At 37.3% G+C, this 22,023-nt stretch overlaps 2 protein-coding genes across 2 annotated transcripts in view; one reads left to right on the top strand and one right to left on the bottom strand.

The window, feature by feature from the left end:
* Positions 1-1,767: 1,767 nt before the first annotated feature.
* Positions 1,768-15,825, bottom strand: Gpatch11 (G-patch domain containing 11). The gene is made up of 9 exons (XM_047523235.1): positions 15,716-15,825; positions 12,091-12,162; positions 11,106-11,332; positions 10,045-10,086; positions 9,129-9,249; positions 8,909-8,999; positions 7,994-8,107; positions 6,687-6,768; positions 1,768-6,083 (listed from the first exon to the last, which is right to left on the bottom strand). Exons 2-9 carry the CDS (start codon positions 12,147-12,149, stop codon positions 6,028-6,030), a joined length of 792 nt encoding a protein of 263 aa, XP_047379191.1. The 5' UTR covers positions 12,150-12,162; positions 15,716-15,825; the 3' UTR covers positions 1,768-6,027.
* A 120-nt stretch (positions 15,826-15,945) lies between these two features.
* Positions 15,946-22,023, top strand: part of Heatr5b (HEAT repeat containing 5B) — an 86,266-nt gene continuing 80,188 nt past the window's right edge. The window contains exons 1-4 of the mRNA XM_047523115.1: positions 15,946-16,012; positions 16,832-16,979; positions 19,939-20,150; positions 21,307-21,415. Coding sequence (XP_047379071.1) covers positions 16,854-16,979; positions 19,939-20,150; positions 21,307-21,415 — 447 coding nt within the window. The 5' untranslated portion in view covers positions 15,946-16,012; positions 16,832-16,853. The remainder of the gene's footprint in view (positions 16,013-16,831; positions 16,980-19,938; positions 20,151-21,306; positions 21,416-22,023) is intronic.

Consider the following 22,023-nt stretch of genomic DNA (forward strand, 5'->3'; position numbering starts at 1 on the left):
GTAATCCAGTCTGGCCTCGAATGGAGGATCTATGTGCTTCAGCCTCCAGAAGAGCTGGGTAGCTACATTTTGACAGGCATGTATCAGCATATGACAATATTTATTGATTTTTAGAATGAGTTAGTGCCTAGCAACCTCCAGAGGTGACAAATGAGTATTTTTTTAAAAACAGGTGTGGTCCAGCCAGTACTTTGAAAGAGTGTGTTTAGAATGCATTGGAGCAGGAAGAGACTATATTTGAAAGGTTAGAAGGCTGAAAGATAAGAGGGCTTGAATAATAGAAGATGTGAGGATTATGGAAAAGGTAAAGATCAAAGATTATCTCCAGGTTTCTTTGAAGGTGAGTGGCAGGATTCTGATGCCATAAGGAAATATAATCAGATTAAACCCAAGAACCACATATGTTTGGGAGGTATTTTATTTGTCTCACCTTTATCTAATACACAATTTTTAGTAATTTAGAATTTAAGCCAGTAGTGGGGCCATCGTCCATCCATCGATATGGTGAGGTAGAGCACATTTGGAAGGTAAGATGTTGAGAAAAAAGTTGGAGGCATTTCCGGAAGGGGAAGATGCAGAACCGCAAGAAATGCAGGATAGGAAACATTTGTATTTAGATGTTTACTGGTTACATATGTATAAATGCCCATCCAGATGTCACTGCAGTGTGATCTGTGATTTTGACCTATCCTTAATCCTAATCTTTCATTTCCCCAAAATGGCCACAGATGAAGGGATTGATTACTAAATGTATGGTGACATCACTACTGGCTTCAGTTCCAACTTAACTAAAAACTGTAAACAGGCAAAATCATGAGGTAAATCAAGTGCTTCTCAAATAGGTATGACCTTTTGGGGATTAATTTGGTTAAATCTGTTTTAATTTCTATGGTTGTAGTAACAGATTACTACAAACTTGGTGGCTTAAAACAACACACATTTATTTTATTATAGGTCTTGAGGCCAGAAATCTAGAATGAGTTTCTCTCAGCTAAAGTTTTGGCAGGGCTCTGCTCCCTGGAGGCTCCCATCGCACATACCATGTTCTGTATTACTGATTAAAGCCCCAGATGCACATGTCTGCTCTCTCCTATCATTTCTACTCAAAATCCTCTGCAACTTTTTTTTTTTTTTTTTTTTTTTTTTGTACTGGGGATTGATCTCAAGGGTGCTTTACCACTGAGCCACATCTCTAGACCTGAATCAGGGTCTCACTTAGTTGCTGAGGCTGGTCTTGAACTTATGATCCTCCTGCCTCAGCCTCCCAAGTTGCTAGAATTACAGGCATGCACCATCATATCCAGGTCCATGCAACTTTTTAAAATAATGGTTTTAAATAAACGTTGGTGGATGACTGAAAATTGGTGCGACCATTATGGAAAGCAGTATGGAGATTCCTCAGAAAACTTGAAATGGAACCATCATTTGACCCAGCTATTCCACTCCTCGGTTTATGTCCAAAAGACTTAAAATCAGCATACTACAGTGATGCGCTACATCAGTGTTTATAGCAGCTCAACTCACAATATCTAAACTATGGAACCAATCTAGATGCCCTTCAACAAATGAATGGATAAAGAAAATGTGGTATATATACACAGTGGAATATGACTCAGCCTTAAAGAAGAATGAAATGATGGCATTTGCTGGTGAATGAACAGAGCTGGAAAATATGCTAAGTAAAATAAGACAATCCCCAAAAACCAAAGGCCAAATGTTTTCTCTTGATATGCAGATGCTAATTCACAATAAGGACAGTGGGGCTAGGGAAGAGTAGAGGTACTTTGGATTAGGTAAATTGGAGTGAATGGAGGAGAAGGAATATGGGGATAGGAAGAATAGTAGATTCAACTGGACATTAATACCCTCTGTGCATATATGATTACATGACCAGTGTGATCCTACATCACAGAAAAATGAGAAGTTGTATTCCATTTATGTATGATGTGTCAGAATGCATTCTACTGTTATGTATAACTAATTAGAACAAATTTTAAAATAAGGGTTTTATTGAGGTATCACATTCTACATAATTCACCTACTTAATATACAGTTCAGTGGTGTTTAGTATATTTAGTTGTACAACCATCACTACATTCAATTTTTAAAAATTTTTGTTACCCACAAAAGAAACCCTATACCCATGGACAGTCACTCACTATCTTCTCCCAACTCTAGTAGACCACAGATCTATTTTATCTCTAGAAATTTGCCCAATCTAGACATTTCATATAAAAAGAGTCATTCGACATGTGGTCGTCTTCATATTAGTATTGTTTTCAAGTTTCATCCATGTTGCCAAATAATATTCTATTGTATGGACAGGTCACATTTTCTTTACCTGTTTATCAGTTAATAGACACTTGAGTTCTTCCCACTTGGCTGAGTAATAGTACCACAAACATCTGCATGCAAGATTTATATAGACATGTTTTCTTTGAATGCAGGGAGTAGAATGCAGGGTTATAATAGTAACTCCTGCCTCACAACTTTGCATATGAAAGCTATGCTGATCTTTCAGAACCTAAATTGGGTTACTTCCCTGGTGTCCTACCATGTCCACTCAGAGTCATCTTCCCCCTAGTATTCCCTTTGTTTAGTACCTCATCGTGCTTACCAATTTGCTTTCAAGGTCAGTAATTCCTGCACATTTCCCTAGTTATACTGTGAATTTTTGGAAAGCAAAGGCAGGCTCTCCCATTGTTGTATGCACGAAGGCAGTGGATGCCATGCCTTGCAGAAAGCAGGAATTCTGCTAGTGCTTGGTGTAGAATGAATTTAAGTTTCATATGCTTGATCCTACAAAATGTGCCTAATATTTAATAATGATGTTCCCCTTCAGATTTCAACACTTAAATACTTGGCAAATGACACCTGAAGTAAACGTGTAAGGTTTACTTTTTGGTCAATTAAAGTATTTGTTTTGAAAGTCAGAAGCTGATATTTTGGGATTTATAATCTAGAAAGTAAGCCACTAGGGCTGGGGTTGTAGCTCAGTGGTAGAGTGCTTGCCTAGCACTGGTGAAACACTGGGTCAATCCTCAGCACCATGTAAAAATAAATAAAATAAAGGTATTGTGTTCATCTACAACTAAAAATATTTTAAAAAGACAGACACTAAAAAACTCTAGATAGGACTTGAAAACAAATGCATAATATAAACAAAAGTAACAAAAAAATTAAAAATGATGTTAAAAGTTATTTTGTTTTAAAGTTTCAAATTTCATGTACATGTTCTAAAGCAAATTAAATTGTTTTCAATGTTCCTTCAGTTTTCATTATTTAGTTATGAGGTCACAAAAGTCCTATTTGAATAATGTGTGTGTGTGTGTGTGTGTGTGTGTGTTATTTGGGATTGAACCCAGGGCCTCTAGCATGCTAGGTAAGTGCCCAACCATTGAGCCACGTCTCAGACCTTTCTAAATTTTATCTTTGAGACATCATCTTGCTAAGTCACCTGATCCTCTTTCCTCAGCCTCATGAGTAGTTGGGATTATAAACATGTGCCACCATGCCCATCTTTAAGGTATGTTTCACTCATATTAAAGCCTTTATTTTTAAATTTAGGAGCACAAGAATGGAGGGATACCTCCTGCTCTGTAAGTCTAGTGAAGTTCTAGCCCTAAGCCTGTAAATGTAGACCACAATCCTGGTATGTTTACATTTAGATCTGTCAGGTCCATCAAGGTTATTCTCACATTCTCAGCATAACTGTTCATGAATATATTAAAAATATTCTAGGCCCTGGACAGGTAGTAGGTTGTTCCCATAATCAGTAAAAGAGAGGGAAGTTAGCTCCTGTTCATCATCACTTCATGTGAAACTATCCACATGGCTTTGGGACTCACTGAGTTACAATGTTGGCTGAAATGACAGGACACTATTTTGATTATAATTCCAAGGGAAAGATGTACTCCTTTGTTTTAGCTATTAGTACAATTTTATTGTTATTTAAACAAAAAAGTAAATATTAAATAGTACCCAGCCATATACTTAAATATTGATGTCTCATATCTATACATTTATACAAATTATTACTTTTTCTGGTTGAAGAACTGAGATCTGAAAGTTAACTAGATTAGTGGTTATCAAACTCTGCAGCATCTTAAGAATCAAGGGTCATGTTGCCCAAGACATAGTGGCCAATTACATTACAATCTGGGGGGTGGGGTTGGGGAGTTGAAAACTTGTATCATTTTTTTAAAGTTAATTACATTAAATTTGAGAACAAATTAATTAGGTCACATAATATCAGAGATTAATACAAGTTGTACTATTGATTATCTTCCCCTATGCAAGTGTAAGTTACCTTCTGCTGTTTTCTTATGTATGCTGTTTTTAATAAAACAAAGAAGTTGATCTCTTGCTAAGTGCAACTGAAAAGTAAGCTGTAAAACCACACAGATACAATCACAATTATAAAAAAAAAAATAGTGATGCTAGTGCTCTATATGCTACAGCACTTATCAAACTCATTCTTGGATAAATTGGACGTAATTTTCCTATGTTCATATGAATACATGACCAGTGTAACTCCACACCATGTACAGCCTCAAGAATGGGAAGTTATACTCCATGTATGTATAATATGTCAAAATATACTCTACTTTCATGTATATCTAAAAAGAACAAATCAAAAAAAAACAAACAAACTGTCATTTAAAAAAATTTGGGGGGTGGTGCAGATTTTACCCGGGATTGAACTCGTGCCCTTAACGACTGAGCCACACCCCCAGCACTTTTTAAAAAAAATTTATTTAGAAACAGGGTCTCACTGAGTTGCTTACAGCCTCGATAAGTTGCTGAGGCTGGCTTTGAACTTATGATCCTCCCGCCTCAGCCTTCCAAGCTGCTGGGAATTCAGGTGTGCTCCACTGCACCAGGCTTCTCAAGTCTTGGGACTTGAAAATAAATAGATACCAAGAACTATCCTACACTAGTTGAATCAAAATTGCTAGGGAGAACCTGAGCATATGGATTTTTTAAATGTTTATGATTTTGATGCCTGTCCTCAATGGAGCTCTCTAAAGCTATGCCACATGATATGTCCTTATCTATATTCAATTAATTTACAGGGAGGCAGATTTTAAGAGAGAAAATTAACTTTAAAAATAATTTACAGTCTATCTAGAAATGGAATGGTGTTTAAAGCAGTGAGTACTCTAGAGCTGGAAGAATAAAGGTACAGGTTGGATTACTACCTGCTGGAAATGTTGCCAAGGAGTTTCCAAATTCAGTGTACTTAGAACACATGAAATTTAAGGTTCTTGCCAATTCTTAAGTTTCTTTAGGTAACACTTGCAATAGATCACTTGTAATGCATATACACTGCCATGAAAACTCACAATTGAACCAGAAATAACAAAATTACTCTGTCTCCAAAACTTATCAGAATTTAGTAGTGCTAATGGAGCACTGCCTGCGATGTCTGTCTCCTCCTCCTCCTCCTCCTTCTCCTCCTCCTCCTGGTTTGGGGAAGAAAACTTTTCCTTGTTCATCCCTTCTCACAAGAGAAGTGTCTTATCTGACAGGTGATACTGGGATAAAGAACTAAGCATGTTGGTCCCTACTCTTGGAACCAACTAGTCAAAGAACACAAAGTGCACTCTGTCCCTACAAAGAAGAGGACTGCAGTTTTCTCCTATCAAGGAGTAAATATTAGGGAGTCTCATTAGAGAAAAAGCCAACCATAAGCTCTATTTTGGTTTCATTGCCGATAAAGCTGACATTTTGGTCTCCCTCTGACTCTTGTGTCTTAGTTCTCAGTTTGTTCCAAAGTGAAGAGGGGAGTAAGAGAATTACCTGTCAGTGTCCTTAAATGCCATAAGCATCACAATACAGCCATAAATTGTAATTGTCCAAATGTATGATGCTTATGTTCTGAAGAAGCATTGCATTATTTTTTTCAAGTCAGTGAACAATTATATTCTAAAGTACAAAGAACTTCTAAAGCACAAAAGAATAAAGTATTAAATAAAGGCCTTTTTCTTGCTGGTATAAACGGTTTCCACTTTATTGGGGATAATCTTAGTCATGATCTGCAGAAGTTGGTCCTGGGCAATTTGAAGACAAGTCTTCTTTATCTGTAATGTATGTGAGAGAATAATAGATTAATGTCACTTTTATAGGACGTTAGAAAATAATTTCAATATAGCAATTACTTTTGATCAGCTATGTTTGCTATTTACTCTGCTAAACAAACAAGGAAAATTTAAAAACAATAACCCATATCAACTTGGGCACATGGGGAAGCTAGACACTGGGCATGTTTTTCCCCCTCATAATGAAAAAAACAAAAGGGGTGGATTTCAACAATCTGATTTTTATGGTTCAGGGAAAATCTTCTACCTAACAATATAAAATAAGTTGAAAAATTTAATATAAATATCTTTCAAAAATCTGTAGCTAAAGAATGAGTCTTTAAAAATAAAGCATGAAAAAAATTCATCATCCTTAAGTTATATTTTTTTAAACAAAACACTGAAAAATTCCCTCCTGCACATTCAGTTAAAGCTAAAACAAATTCTAATAAGGCATCAATTATTTCTATAGTCACTATTTCTTTAAAACGCTGGCTTCACTTTTTTATTTGAATGGAATAAGAAATTTTCATTGCCTGTGGGATGTGACTTTTACTAAAATCAAAGAGCAATGATAGTCAATATTTTTAAAAAGTATCCTTTTACCTTCATAGGCTGTTCCACACCAGATGCAATATAGATGTTCTTCTCTTAAATAATGAGTCAGTATTTGTAATTTTTCTAGTACCTAAATATAGGACACAAGTACATAACTATTTCATATTGAAAAGAATCTTGTTTTTCTAGGTCTTACATTATGTTTCATTAGCTTCAGGCAATAGATGTGCTATACTTTTCAGTAGTTATTAGCGGTGCCATAGACAGACATAATATATTTGAACATGTTCCAGTTTACCAACCACCTGAGATGTTCACAACTCTGCCAGACACAATAGAGACCACTGATTAGCATGTAAGAAATAGTTTTTGAGCAGCTCTATGATAGTTGGCATCCTTAAAACCCTGCTAGTTTCAAAGCATCTATCTCACCCCTCAACTGACAGGTGAAGGTAAGACTGCCTGCTTTTGCCATAAAAGTTCTCATCAGGGCTGGAGTTGCGGCTCAGTGGTAGAGCACTTGCCTGGCATATAAATAAATTAAATAAAATAAAAATTCATTGACAACTAAAAAAAATGTTAAAAAAAAAAAAGTTCCCATCAGTAGTCTCCCAGCAAAGTAGTCAGAGGCTTTTGTAGAGAATGCGCTCTACAAAATTCTTGTTTTCCCCCCAGGTGTTAGGGATTGAACCAGGGAGTTCTACCACTGAGCTACATCCCCCAACGTTTTTATTTTTAATTTTGAGACAGGGCCTCAATAAGTTGCCCATGCAGGCCTTAAACTTGTGATCTTCCTGCCTCAGCCTCCTGAGAAGCTGGGATTACAGATGAGTGCCACCATGGTGGGCTCTACAAAATTCTTACATATAACCAACCACTGAAGTTATTTTCCTTTCCTGAATAATCTCCACTTCCTTTTGATTGTATTTTCTGTTTTGCTTTGTTTACTGGTAAGGGAAGGAGGGACACATTAAATCATTCCCACAATTTAATGAGAAACAAGTCTAAATGAATTTATGTTTGCAGCAAATCCTTCATCCAAACTGAAGCTGAGGTGAGAGGGCAAATTGAAGCTTAATGGAAAAATCATATAAAATTTTGATTTGGGATTAATAAAACAATCCTGTAGAGCAGTAGTTATCAAACGTGGATTATTTTTTCCCTCAGCAAATATTTAGCAATGCCTGGAGATGTTTTTTATTGTTATAAGGGGAAGGGCAATTGACATGTAGAGGCTGGAGATTCTGCTAAACATCTTCCAGTGCACAGGATAGCTGCCCACAGCAAAGAACTACCCAGTGTTGATAGTGTTAAGGCTGAGACGCCTGCTATCAAGCAAATGGCACCAAACATACAGTTAAATCTTCACTCTCATATTCATCTTCATCCTGTTCTTTTTCTTCCTCTTCCTCTTCAGTCTCCTCTTCTGGCCTCAACCAGTACCATGCCTCTCTGGGAACCTGAATATTCTGGAAATGCAAAAATTATTCTCATGAAGCAAAGCTAAGCATAAGATTATTACAAGTATGTTCAGCTCAATATGAATTTGTTCTGTCAATAGATATTTACTGCATGCTGTTTTAAGAGTAAAGTACTATAGCATAAACTAAAGGGATGCAAAGTCCATTTAGAATGTAGTCTCAAAGTTGCTATTGACAGTCTAGCAGGAAAGATAATCTCAGGTATAAAATAATACATATAAGCTAGAAAACCTTAGGTGTCAGATAATAAATTGAAAAATAAAGTTATGGAAACACAGCAAATAAAAAACTGCTACCAGTAATCTATTTATATATGTTAGAAGTTTTGCCAACATTTTTGAGACTTTAAGTTTTATTTTGATGGTACTTGAACTACTAAGACAAAAACAAAGCATTTTTTAAAAAAAATCCTTCAAATCTGAAATAGCATTCTACTTTCATTTTACTACAGACATATAAGGTACTGAATAGGGACTGAAAATAGACTATTTTGGTTAATCAAACCTGGAGAACAGAATTTCCACACATTATAGTCCTAAGTATTCAAAATTCAAATCAGCAAAGAATAGTTGTTTTTTCAGTCTCTTTTTGGATAATCCAAATAACTCGGGTTCCTACAGTAAACAAGCCATTATTCTACCACAGATCAAGAATGCACAGTACATGAAAGTTTTAATGAACAAAAAGTTAGATAAACCGGGCTTAGAGTTCGTTTTTTTAAGTAAAAATGTGGCAAATCACACTGGGTGCCAAGACACTGTACAAGACTGAAAGCAAGTAACACTTTACCTTCTGGGTATCCAATTGTTGACAGGCTCTCTGGCTTCTTTTAAGGTCTCCTTCTAGCTTCATTTCATCTTGCTTATTTTTAAGTCGCATTCTAATTGAAAGAAAAAATTATAAAGTAATGTCAGTATTCTCTTTAATCATTTTATATTCCCAAGTACCAGAAGGCATACTATGATAAAGAGGATTTGAAACCAAAACCTGTCCCAATGCAAAGTTTTACCTAAATTGTTCTGCAGCTTTTGCTTCAGCTTGATTTTTCATGTGAATCTTTCTTCTGTAACTTTCTAATTTTTCCTCTGCTTTCCGTTTTAATAATGCTTCATGACCAATGCCACTTTTCCCTGTTCAAATACAAATTCTTTTTTTTTAATTTTTAAAAAATATTTTTTAGATGTTAATAGACCTTTATTTTATTCATTTATTTCTGTGGTGCTGAGAATTGAACCCAGTGCCTCACATGTGCTAGGGAAGCGCTCTACCACTGAGTCATAACCCAGCCCCAAACACGAAATTCTGATGAGGAACTTACTGATTTTTTACTTCAAAACATGACAATTTAAATACTTACAAATTAAATACAATTCTCATTTCTGTATAATCACCCCACTTCATTTCACTGGAATGACAGGAAGAAAACACTGGGTTTTTTTTTTTTTTATCTTCTTCTCAGTGAGTAAAACCATACACATTTTTAAAAATCAGGGTAACAGTATCAACTGTCATACTTTCATGTGAGCATGATAAATAAGATATATACGTATTTTTTTGAGTTTGTCCAAAATATTAGGTAAAACATTCCATGGATAAATCCATCTCAGAACACTTTTAATACATTTCAATTGACAAAAACAGTATTATGCTTTAAAAGGTTATGATTTTCCCCACATTTTTATGATTTAAATTTTATTTTTACTCACTAAAATTCACTTTTATTTCACTAAGTCTTAATTTTAATTATTGTTTTTTCTAGAAGACACAATCTTCTAAAAGGTATATAAGTATAACTAATGAACATTTTTCTGAGGGCTTCCTGCAGTAAGAACTATAATGGTACCATTGTAAAAAAAGTATTAAGCAAATATCTGTGGTTGACCTATGCATAAGTTATTACTACTGGTAAATATGCTCAAACATACCTGTTTTGACATTAAGAGGAATTGGTTCAACAATACCATCACCTAAAAAAGAGAACAAAACACAAACACTTTAGAAATTCTTCCTCAAACTTCAAGTCAGTATAGGATACCACTTTACAAGGTTCTACACGTATCCCCTCAGTTTCAGTGATATTCAAAACTGAAATCTGAAATCCATACTCTCTATATAATCATTTACCTCCCTTGCCTTTGAATACTTAGTCATTAAGGCAGACTCACAGTGCCCCTACCCCCAGCCTTTGCTGCTGAGGACTGAACTCAGGGATGCTTTACCAGTAACTACACTCCCAACCCTTTTTTACTTTATACTCTGAGATACACTCTAAGTTGTTGAGGGTATCACTAAATTGCTAAGACAGGCTTCAAACATGTAATCCTCCTGTCTTAGTCTCCTGAGTCACTCGGATTGTAGGTGCATGCCACTGCACCCAGCAATTCACAGCCTCTTACACCACTTTAAGAAGTAACATTACTGATATTATGAGTCCAAATCAGTGACGGCCTTAAGAGAAAGCAAAGCCTTGCAATTGCAAAGCAATTACAGTAAAGGAGGGAAGAAAAGAAAAACAGCATATGGAAGCTACTCTAAATATAAAGCCTCTACATCTTAATAATCAGTTTCACTTCCTAAAGAGAAGAGACACTGGGACTTCTCCAATCCAATGGGCACTCAGTTGCCTTAGTTGCAGGGCCTTGCCATCCTCCCCAGTTCTTTTCACAGTCCTTTGGCCACTGCACTTCTCAATCCATCATGGGTCACCATTCTTTGCTGCCTCTGTTGTAAGCCACGTCCACACCACCTGCTAGTGCCTTCATGGTTGCACTGAACTGATAAGCAGTTCTTGATAGCATGTGTATTATTAAAAATGGATACAGGAAGATAAAAGTTCTCTATAGGATTGGTAGCACATAAGAAACTAAAAAGCTTAAGTTGTTTTAATTTTTTTTAGAGATGGATAAATATTAAAGTGTCATCTCTGTTCCTCAAAAATACATCAAGATTGGGTGGTTAGGAATATCTATTTCTGAAAGTGACTTACCAGTCTTTCCAAGAGCCTGACCACTTTTATATCCCATCTTTTGGAGCAAAGCAAACCCTTTGTTTTCTGAGCCTAGTGCATTCTTCAACCCAATGTCACGTCTTTCTTGTTCTTCTTCCTTTAAACTCTTTTGCCTATTTTTCAAATTAGCTTCTTGTTGCTTTTCTTCTTTTCGACGGGCTTCTCGGATTTGCCTCAGCATGGGCAATCCTGGTCTGATATCTTCTCTGAACAATAAAGGAAATTATTATTTTAGATGATGTTTTTTTCATAACTTTGCCCTTTACCCACCTGACACTAGTTAATATCTCAGTATTTTAGTATGGCCTCTATGATCATCTCTGTTATCACTGGCATTAGAACATAATCAGAGATGTCTAAGAAAAGCTATTTTAATATAAATGATGAAGGGTGGTTACATATGGTAGAAAATTAAAGAAAGTGTAGAGTTTAAGAAATTAGTAACAGTAAACATGAATTTTTCTAGGGGTTAGCAATTATAAAGAACAAGGCCAAATAGAAGCTAGAAGAGACAATAAGATGCAATAAAGGAAAAGGAGTTTATTTCCTTAGAAGAGGGCCATTCAAGAATCAAGGAAAGAAGTAAAATGATTAGCATTAAAAGGGAGGAAAGGGATACAAATATCTTTGTATGAAGAGTTTCCATTAAGCAGCAAGAACGACATTCCAACCTCACCTTTAAAATCAGTGACCTGGGGCTGGGGAGATAGCTCAGCTGGTAGAGTGCTTGCCTCGCAAGCACAAGGCCCTGAGTTCGATCCCCAGTACCACAAACAAATAAAATAAATAAATAAATAAATAAAACCAGTGACCTGGGCTGGGGAGTTAGCTCAGTTGGTAGAGTGCTTGCCTTGCAAGCAAAAAGCCCTGGGTTTGATCCCCAGTACCACAAAAATAAAAATAAAAATAAAATCAGTGAACTGCTTCACAGTCTACATGACACTAGGTGTGCACATTTACTTACTGGACATTAATGAAAGAATCAGACATATAGTCCTCTTCTTCTGCCATGTTCAACCTCATGTGGCAATAGTATCTATAAATCAAATAGAATAAAATAAAAGCATTTTTTTTTTTTTGGTTTACCAAATGGGAATAAGCCTTCATGATCCCCAGCTGTGAGCTTTATCCAGAACTCTGCTACATATTCAGTGCCTTTTGGACACCCTTATTTGTGGTGTTCTCTAACTCAACAGTCCAAATGACTCAACTATCTCCTAAAACCCCATACATGCCCTATGTTTCCACATTGTCACAACTATCCCCCATTTCTTACCTCTTACAAACCTGTCAATTCTTCCTCCATAATATTCTTCATAGGCATTTTTTTCTCTACAGTTGTGACTACTTTAATTCAATTTTTTTTCTTGCCTGAAATGATTATAATAGCTTCCTAATTGACTTTTTTCCTTTTGGCCTCTTCTATATAACCTGATGAGTCTTTCTGTCTCTTTCTCTTTTCTTTTTTTCTTTCTTTCCTTTTTTCCTTTTAACTACAATACAGGTCAGGTTACTTGTTTCAAATCTTTCAATAAACTTGACCCTACAGGCAATGGAAGACCAATCACATTAGCAAAGCATGAGGTCATCCTTCAAACACTGACCTATGACCCTCCTTCAGGATTTATTATTCAAGCCATATGGGCTTTTCACTGCAAATAGGCACAGACATCCCTTCCACCTAGGTCAAGGCTATCCTTCTTCATAAAAACCTGTCTTGACCATTCCCAGGCCTCTCTCTATAGCACTATGTTATGGAAAGTTGCTCATCTGGAACTTGTTTATATGGAAATATTGTTTATACTTGTTTATATGGAAATATTTTTGGTGACAGTTTCCACCCAAAGTAGTTAACATCATGTAATTATTAGCCCTTAAAGTGCTTCTCAAACTCTATGTGTGTGTGTGTGTTTATGAATTGCCCCAGGATCTTCTTAAAATGCAGAATCTGATTTGGAGGCTGGAACCTGAGGTTCTGATTCCTAATGGGTTCCCAGGTAATGTCAATGCTGCTAATCCAGCTCCTAGATACAAAATTTAGTCACTTCTTGCAGGGCACATAAGCTGTTTTTTCCTGACTACCATCCTTTCTTCTGACAACCCACTCCTTGGCTGTCCAAGTGGTTCTAGTAGAAGGTGGCACTGTTAGCACCCAGTATTCATTCCCTTGGGCACAAAGATGACCAATTTTAGTACCCTATGTCCCAGAAAGAGGGGGATAACAACCAGAGAAAATAAGTATTTCTCTCCTTACGTGTTATAAATGTATGGGTTGTAGGGAAAAAAGTTGTTTTCATTGGGCTTTATGAACTGGGAGTATATGAAGCTGGACTGTGAATGGCCATCTTCTTGGCCATATAAAGAATACCTACCTGTCTGCAGAATGAAGCCAGATAGAGAAAATGGGCAAAGATAAGCCTAAAAGCAATGAGACTCCAATTCTAGTTCCCAAGGTCCTCATTTCTGTGATGCTGTGACCTAGCATTCTTCCCAGCTATGTGGACTAACAACTTTCTTCACTATTTAAATTTGCCTGAGTTGGGGATCTGTCAACTGCAACCAAGGGTCTGAACAATTATACCGGATGGAAAAACTATCACTGTTCTGGCTCTGCATACTTTTAATGTTTTATCTTTCCAACTAGGTTGGGAAACACAAGAAGTCCCTTATGTCCCCACTACCTATCACTGTGTCTTAAACATCATAAATTCTCAATAAATTTTTAGGTATAAGCAGCACAAAAGTCTTTAATAATTGTAATTTTCTAATAATAAATTATTTTTTCCAAGGTCAACACATCTTTTAAAATATTTTATAAACATATAAATATAGAAAACTACATAAAAAATTATGAGACAAATACTCTTATAAACACGTGATAAGATTCAAGATGGCCCCCTGTCATTCTTGCCTCTTGGGTTTTCAACATCCTTGTGTAGTCTCCTCCCACAGCGAATGGGATTAACCTGGGTAACCAACAGGATGTTGTGGAAATGATGGAGTGCGACTTTTTGGTCATAATAGATACTACAACTTTCAGCTAGATGATTTATTTGAAGGAAGTTAGCTGTCACATAATGAGGACATTCAGGAAGCTCTATGGAGTAGTCCACATGGGAAGACTACTGGGAGTTTTCTTGTCAACAGCACAAACTTGTAAGCCACATGAGTGAGCTACTTTGGAAATGGAGCCTTTAGTTCCAGGCAAGCCTTCAGATGACTCAGAATGGGTTGACAATTTCATTACTGCTTCTTAAGAAAGTCCAAGCTAAGCTAAGCTGCGAACAAATTTCTAACCCACAGAAACTGTGATACAACAAATGACTATACTTATTTTAATCTGCTGAATTTGGGGATCATTTGTTATACTGCAAAAGATAATAAAAATCATCATCCACAGCAAGAAATAGAACCTTGTCAGTTAGCCACTTCAGAGCACTCTTTTCCCCCAACCCAAATGCACCTCTCCTTTGATTAGAGGAACAGTTACTATTGTACCTTTTATGGGAATCTTATAGATTCATTTTCCACATGTATATCTACATGTACATCCTATAGCACTGTATTTTTAAAAATTTAAGTTAAACATGCATATGATTATATACAGCATCTTTGGTAATTCAGCCTGTATCTAAGGCTCAGATTCCTCATGTGTATTTTTACATATAATTGTCAGTATTTACCCAGTTTATGCGCAACCCAATAAAGTAGGAATAAAGTTCCTACTTTCCAGCAGGAGAAATTAAAGCTCAATACGGCTAAATGACCTGTTCATAACCACAAAGAATTCAGGTCTGAGTGATTTTACTACTGAAGACAGGATTAGATGATGATGATGATTATGATGGAAGAGGAAGAGCTGGGGATTGAACCCAAGTCAGGCAAGCGCTCTATCACTGAGCGACACCCCCAGCCAAGAATCAGATTATTTTTAAGGGACCCATTTGGCTATCAAGTGCAAGGCAGGGCTGAATAGAGGTTACGGACTCTTTCAAAAGTCTCCTTTTTATCAGAACAACATATTTTAACATTACTCTCTCCCATCAAACATAAGCATAAATTTCACAAGGCCATAATCCTGGCAGAGATGATGGTGCTTGGATCACCACTTGGAGTGACAGCAGTGGAAGGGGTCGAATCCTGGGCATATCTGAATGTGGAGCGTACAGGATTTGTTGACCGATTGCTGGAGGTGTGTGAAAGAACGATATTAAGATTTATGCTACAGTTTTGGCCTGAATACCTGGAAGAATGGAGTTAACATTTTTTTGAGTAGGAAGGCTGTAAGCGCAGGTTTGTTTCTGGTTTTTAATTTTTTTTTTCCAGAGAGCTGACAGCAAGAGTGGTATTTCATACAAACTGAGGATTCGACTGTACATCCAAGTGAACCAAGTAGGGAGGACAAGAAACGCCTCGTTTCCACGCACACCCCTCAGGAACGCTTGGTCCCTTCCCTCCTGCGCTCCTCCCGGCTGAAGCGTGCCACAGCCGCGACCACCTGCGGGTGGGAACGTGGCTGACCGCGGGATGGTAGTCACAGCTAGCCAGCGCCGCCTCTATCATTCCCTTCGGCCTCCTCGGACCCTTACCTGGTAGTTCTACTCCGCCCGGCCTCAGCTCTGGACAGCGCGCGCTGCGCATGCGCCCACCAACTTCTGCAGGACGTGTGGGACTCCGCCTCCACCTGTTTCCTAGGGCCGACTGAACTGGAAACTTGCAGTAGGCGGGGCTAGAAGGAAGTGGCGAGTGCGCAGGACCAGTGTCTCGCGCACGCGCCCTCCCCCCGCTTCCTGCCGGCAGGAGAGCGGGAGGCGGGGCATCCGGGTCCCTTGGCGGCTGCTTCTGCCTCAGGAGCTCAGCTGATCCGGCCCCTGCCAGACGAGGAGGTGAGGCCGTACCCATCGCCGCTAAAGCATGCACGTTGACACGCACACAAACCCCTGTGCCCCCAGACGTTTTCAGAGGAATGGAGAGGAAATTCGCGTTCGTAATGAACGTTTTCTCTTCTGGTCTGGGCTCGCTTCCGAGCCACCGCCTCCAAGGGTTGACAGCTCGAGGAACCCTGCGACCTGGGGTTGACAGCTCGAGGAGGCCTGCCACACCGTCTTGCATTTCCCCCAGACCCAGCGCTGCACTCCGTTCCTCCAAGCAGCCGGGTGAACCCAGACCCCGAGCGCGCGAGGCCTCTGATGGCTGCATTCCCGGATCCCCGGTGTTGCCACGGACGCTCGGGCCTCGGGGACCTCGCCGCACCGACCGGGCTCTCGTAGGAAGCTTGGGAAGCATGCAGTTTGGGGTCTTTTTGCTGGGACAGGTGCAGCGGGAAGGGGTGAAGGTGCTGTACAGCGAGCTGTGGACGAGGAAAAAAGGATGGGGTAGTAAGGCTCGCCACGGTGCTTGATACTGGTTATTTCGTTTTCTTATTTGTAGAGTGGGCTAATGACTTACCGTTTGCTAGGCACATTTCTTCTGGAATAATGCCTTTTTTGCAGTGTTTAATTTTCCTTTCACCCCATCTTTTTTTCTTCCTCACCAAGCACAGTTTTTAAAATTTTGTTCGTACCTTTGTCCTTTCAAAGTTGATTCTCCGGTTGTGCTGTCAAAGAAGTTATGTTTTTCCCCAAATTAAATATGAAATAAAGCCATACTTTTCTAGTGATTGCAGTCGTTAAGCTTGACATGTATTTTTAATCTGTTAATTTAAGGTGTGAATTAAAAACTTCAGTAATGGAGTTAGCCCACAGTTTATTGCTAAACGAAGAAGCTTTGGCTCAAATCACTGAAGCAAAGAGACCAGTTTTTATCTTTGAGTGGTTGCGATTTCTTGATAAAGTCTTGGTTGCTGCTAACAAGGTACGATATTGCTTTTTTCAAACTGGATTAACACGTAGGGGCTAATAAAGCACATTATGTTCTGTAAAGGTTGTGGAGTCACTTAGGAAACTCAAGAATGTAACACTAATAGGAATTTCTAGTCTGACCTTCCACTCATTGCTTGCTTCATTTCTCTATATAGTCAGTTCAGTGTGACTGGAGAAAAACATGGCTATGTGACTAGTGTTACTTTAAAGTCATCATCAGCAACTGCTAGTGGTTTCAGTGCTATCAGCAATCCCAGTACCTTTGCTTTTCTCTCTGAGGAAAAGCAAAATAGACTTTCATTTTTTCTTTCTGTTTTTCTCTTCCTAGTACATTGTCTCTTTGGTTCAAGTTTATTGTCTGTGTGTTTTCTTTTCTTTGTTTAAATTAGGTACTTTTATCAGATGGTGATGATCTTCCAATGTCTGCTTAAATTTTAGAATGAGTTGTGAAAAGTCTTCTGGGAAGGGTGAATTTTGTTAACTGGATTTTAGTGTAGGCTATTCCATTTCCTGTCCTTAGTACCTCAGGTTTCTCTAGGCTATTCATTCCTCAGAAGAGACTTACTCTAATGACTGGGAGTTTATGGGTAGTTATCTAGACTCTAGGAACTGGGGGAGAAGACTGAAGACTTCAGCATCTAGTATCTAAACTTTCACTTAATTTCTCTATTTTTGGTACAGTTATCTCAGCCCTTAGTTGCGCCTATAACTCCCCTAGTCCGGAGATAAATACCTTACTATTTCCAGAGAATAAGCCTCTAGTCTTATTCTAGTATGGGGAAGAGAGATAAAAGCTAAGAACTTCTTAAACAGACTTAACCATTCCCTCCATTTCCAGATGCCTCTTGACTCCTGCTTCAGAAGCACCTAGGGCTTTATGTGCTGTGTGTAAATTGTGTAAATTTATTCTCAACTTTCCCATTGGAAAGACTTGGCTTCCAAATTTTGTGTTCTTTTCCTGTTTTCTTTGCTCTTGGATTCGTGTGGGGTTTTTCTTTCTTTTTTTTTTTTTTTTTTTTTTTTTTGGTTGCCTATTGGTATGGGTTTAATGGAGTTTCTGGAGAGGCAGTTAATGCATGGATTTACTTGCAATCTTCAACTAGAAATTTCTATTTTTCTCTTAAACTTCATGCAGAGGTGCATTTATTTTCTCCTCTCTTCCAGCCTCCATGGATCTCAAATTTTCCAAAACAATGGTCTGTATTCTGCCTTATTTGAGCAATCTTTTGATATAGGTGATACTTTACCCTGAAATATGTAAAACATATTTATTTTGTTGTCACACTGACAAATTCAAGAGTATATAAAGCATATCTAAATTATAAAATGTAATAATAGGAATATCTATATACCCTCCACTCAAATTAAAAAATACCTTTTATTACTTAGCATCCTTTTAGCAATTCTTCCTAGTAGTGACATCCCAAGACATCAATTTTCTTTTAATTCCCTTGTACTTCACTAGCTTCTCATTCTATTTTGCTGGCTATTCTTCAGTCTTTGGCATTCTTTTTTTCTCCTATCTTTACTTCTTCAGTGATATCACCTAATCTTAAAAATTGCTATTTCTATAAAGACTCCTACATATCCAACTGTCTACTGTACTTCATTCATATCTAAAAAGCACTTCAAATTTAACATATCTGAGCCAAATTCTTTATTTACCTTCCCAATTTTTCCTTTTACCCAGTGTTCTGCATATCAGGAAATGACCATTTCATCCTCTGTGTGCTTAGGCCAAATACTTTAGAGTTATTCTTTATATTTTCTCTTTTCTCAAACTTCACATCATATTCATTGGCAAATCTTATGTTTTTTCCACAAATATACCCAGAATTCACTTATTTCTCAACATCTACCTCTTCAATATCTCTCATCTGATTATTGTAGCAGCTTCTTAATTGTTCACCATTCATATACTGTATTATTCTCAGCTTAGCAGTCAGAGTGAGCCTGTTACAACATTTAGGTTATGACCCTCCTGCTTAAAACCTTCACTCAGAATAAAATACAAAGTTCTTACAGTGATGAACATCATACTACACAATCTGATCCCTGTTGACTTCATTTCCTCCTACTTTTTCTCTCTCACTCCACTCTAGCTACACTGGCCTTCTTGCTGTTCTCAGGTATACTAAGCATGCTCCACCTTCAAAGCCTTTGCACTTTTTGTTCCCTCTGCCTGGAATGTTCTTCCCCAGATACTCATGTAGCTCACTCCTTCATGTTTCAGAGAGTTCTTTTTTAACATATATATATATATATATATATATATATACACACACACACACACATATATATGTATATATATATATTTATATATATAAACAGCACTTGTACTATTCATTTGTTTATTTGACAAACTCTGTCCCTCCCCAGTAGAGTATGAACTTCACAAGGGCAAGAACTTTGTCTGTCTTGTCCCCTGTTGTACCCCAGTGTCTAGGATAGTGCATGGCATGCAGTAAGTGCACAGTTAAGTGTTTTTTAATAAATAAATTGATTCTAAGTATTGATTATGAATAGATCTGGGTTTCATGTTCTGTTGCCTAGGTGTCTTCAGAGTTTCTTTTACTGAGCTGTTTAACTATTTGGATTCTAAGACATCAATTGTCCATTTATCTAGTACTTTTAATCCTTTATTGGTTTATTTCTTAGTAAACTGGCCTGGAAACTGTTTGGATTAGAGCTGTCACTTTTATTGGAGGCTAACTTTTTGGCATTGAAGGGAAATGAAGAAGACTTAATACTAGAAAGAATGGATCATTTCTTACTAAACTTTTCCCTCTCTTAAAAGTTCTCATTTATGATTTCTGTTCAATACAGATTTTAAGTATTAGAGTGCTTTAAATGTTAAGTATTTTAAAATCTTAATTAAAAGGTAATAAAAGGTATAAGAAAAAATGACATTCTTTTGTTGTTGTTGTTGTTTTTTTTTTTTTTTCTAACAGACTGACGTAAAGGAAAAACAGAAAAAACTTGTTGAACAGTTAACTGGATTAATAAGTAGTTCACCTGGACCACCTACAAGAAAATTATTAGCTAAAAATCTTGCAGCCCTTTATAGCATTGGGGATACTTTTACAGTTTTTCAGACACTTGATAAATGTAATGACATTATCAGAAATAAAGACGACACTGCAGCCTACTTACCAACAAAATTGTAAGTACTTCCTTGACAGGTACTCTCCAACTTCTATGTGTTCTTTCAGGGTAACGTAGTAAGGGATGACTGACCATAGAGACTCCCAGTGGGTGGAACCTGAGTCCTGTTGCTGACAATGAAAGTGCTCAGTAGATCTGGGGAAGGAGCTCTCCTTCCACATAGCCAACCATGGGAGGGAAAATGACACCCAAATAAGAGTAGTAACAGTGTAGGGGAGAGCACTGCCAAGGAAGCTTCTCAAAGAAACATTAGCCAAAAGAAGATTGACCCTCAAAGAAGGATATGTGGAAATGAAGTAAGGGGTTAAGATGGGAGGAAGAAAGGTGGATGTGATAGACTGGTGGTCAGCACATTTTCTGGAAAGGACCAGATAGTAATTATTTTCAGCATGTGCACTGAATATCTCTGCAGCAACTGCTCGCCTCTGTCATAGTATATAAATGTATGAATATGGCTGTCTTTCAGTAAAATTTTATTTACAAAAACAGGTGGCAGTCTGGATGGTGGGACAAATTTGGCTACTGGTTATAATTTACCAACCTATTTTCTAGGTAAAGGAAACTTCTATTTGGAAAAAAAGATAAAGGAGGAAGGGGAAAATAATGAGTTCAATTTTGGGCATGCCAGTTTTATGTCACAGGTGGTGATATCCAAGTGACAGTGTATATAGTAAGCTGTTGAAATCCTGGTCTGATGTTAGAGATCCGAGTTGAGAATGTAGTTTTGATGAGCAAGGAATAGAGATTTTGAAGTAGGGTGAACCCCTCAATATAGATAAAGCTACCTAGAAAGAGAATTTTTGTTTGAGAAGAGAAGATGGATATGGATACAACTCTAGAACACAAACATTCAAGGGGTTGGAGGACATGAAGAGATTATGGTGAACCAACCTGGAAACTGAATTTTAGATCTGTTTTCAACTGTATTTATACACTCTTACTAAATTTTGTGTTGTTTGGAACACAGAGTTCTCAAAAGTTTTTAGAGGAGATGAGAGTGTTTTAGTGCTTTCTAATTTATTTTGAAGTTTAAAACTGTGTTATTAGTTTGATGATTTAATTTTCCACCACTTGGCAAATGCACATAGTTTTGTGGTTCTGGTTAAGTTGAATTATATTAACCTAAAAAATGACCAGTGAAAATATTCCTACAGGGCTGCAGTGGCTTGTGTTGGAGCATTTTATGAAAAAATGGGAAGAATGTTAGGCAGTGCATTTCCAGAAACAGTAAATAATCTTCTGAAATCTCTGAAAAGTGCAGAGGTAAGTTTCACCATGAATGTTATTTGAATGTTTTGCTTGTGACAAGAGTTAAATGTCAGTTAAAATGTTTGCTTTTTTCTGTTTCTGTGGTACTTGTATTGCTTAGCCAGAAAGTTAATTTCAAATTATTACTTGCCCTTTCTTTTAATGTATGTTACCTTGAAGTTCAGAGGGAAGGAAAAAATGCTGTCCCTTGACAAAGAGTAGATTTGCCTGTTATTTTTTATTTAGTCCTGTTTTTATTTGGTATTTTATTTTAATTTGTACCTAATGTCTTAATTTTCTATGACTGCCATAATACAACAGACTGGATGGCTAAAAATAACAGAAATTTGTCACCTCACAGTTCTGGAGTGTAGAAATCCGAAATAAGTGTCAGCAGGGCTATGCTTCCTCTGAAGGCTCTAGGGAAGAATCTGTCCTTTACTGTTTAGCTTTTCCTGGTAGCCAGAAATCTCTGACCTTCCTTAGTAGAAACATCTCTCCAATCTCTGCCTCCTTTGTTGTAAATAAATTCTTCTCTTTTTACAAGGTTACCAATCAGTGGATTAGGGTCCACTCTAAGCCAGTGTGACCTCATTTTTATTTGATTTCATCTGCAAAGATCC

This window comes from Sciurus carolinensis, chromosome 13, assembly GCF_902686445.1.
Source record: "Sciurus carolinensis chromosome 13, mSciCar1.2, whole genome shotgun sequence".
NCBI classification, from domain to species: domain Eukaryota; kingdom Metazoa; phylum Chordata; class Mammalia; order Rodentia; family Sciuridae; genus Sciurus; species Sciurus carolinensis.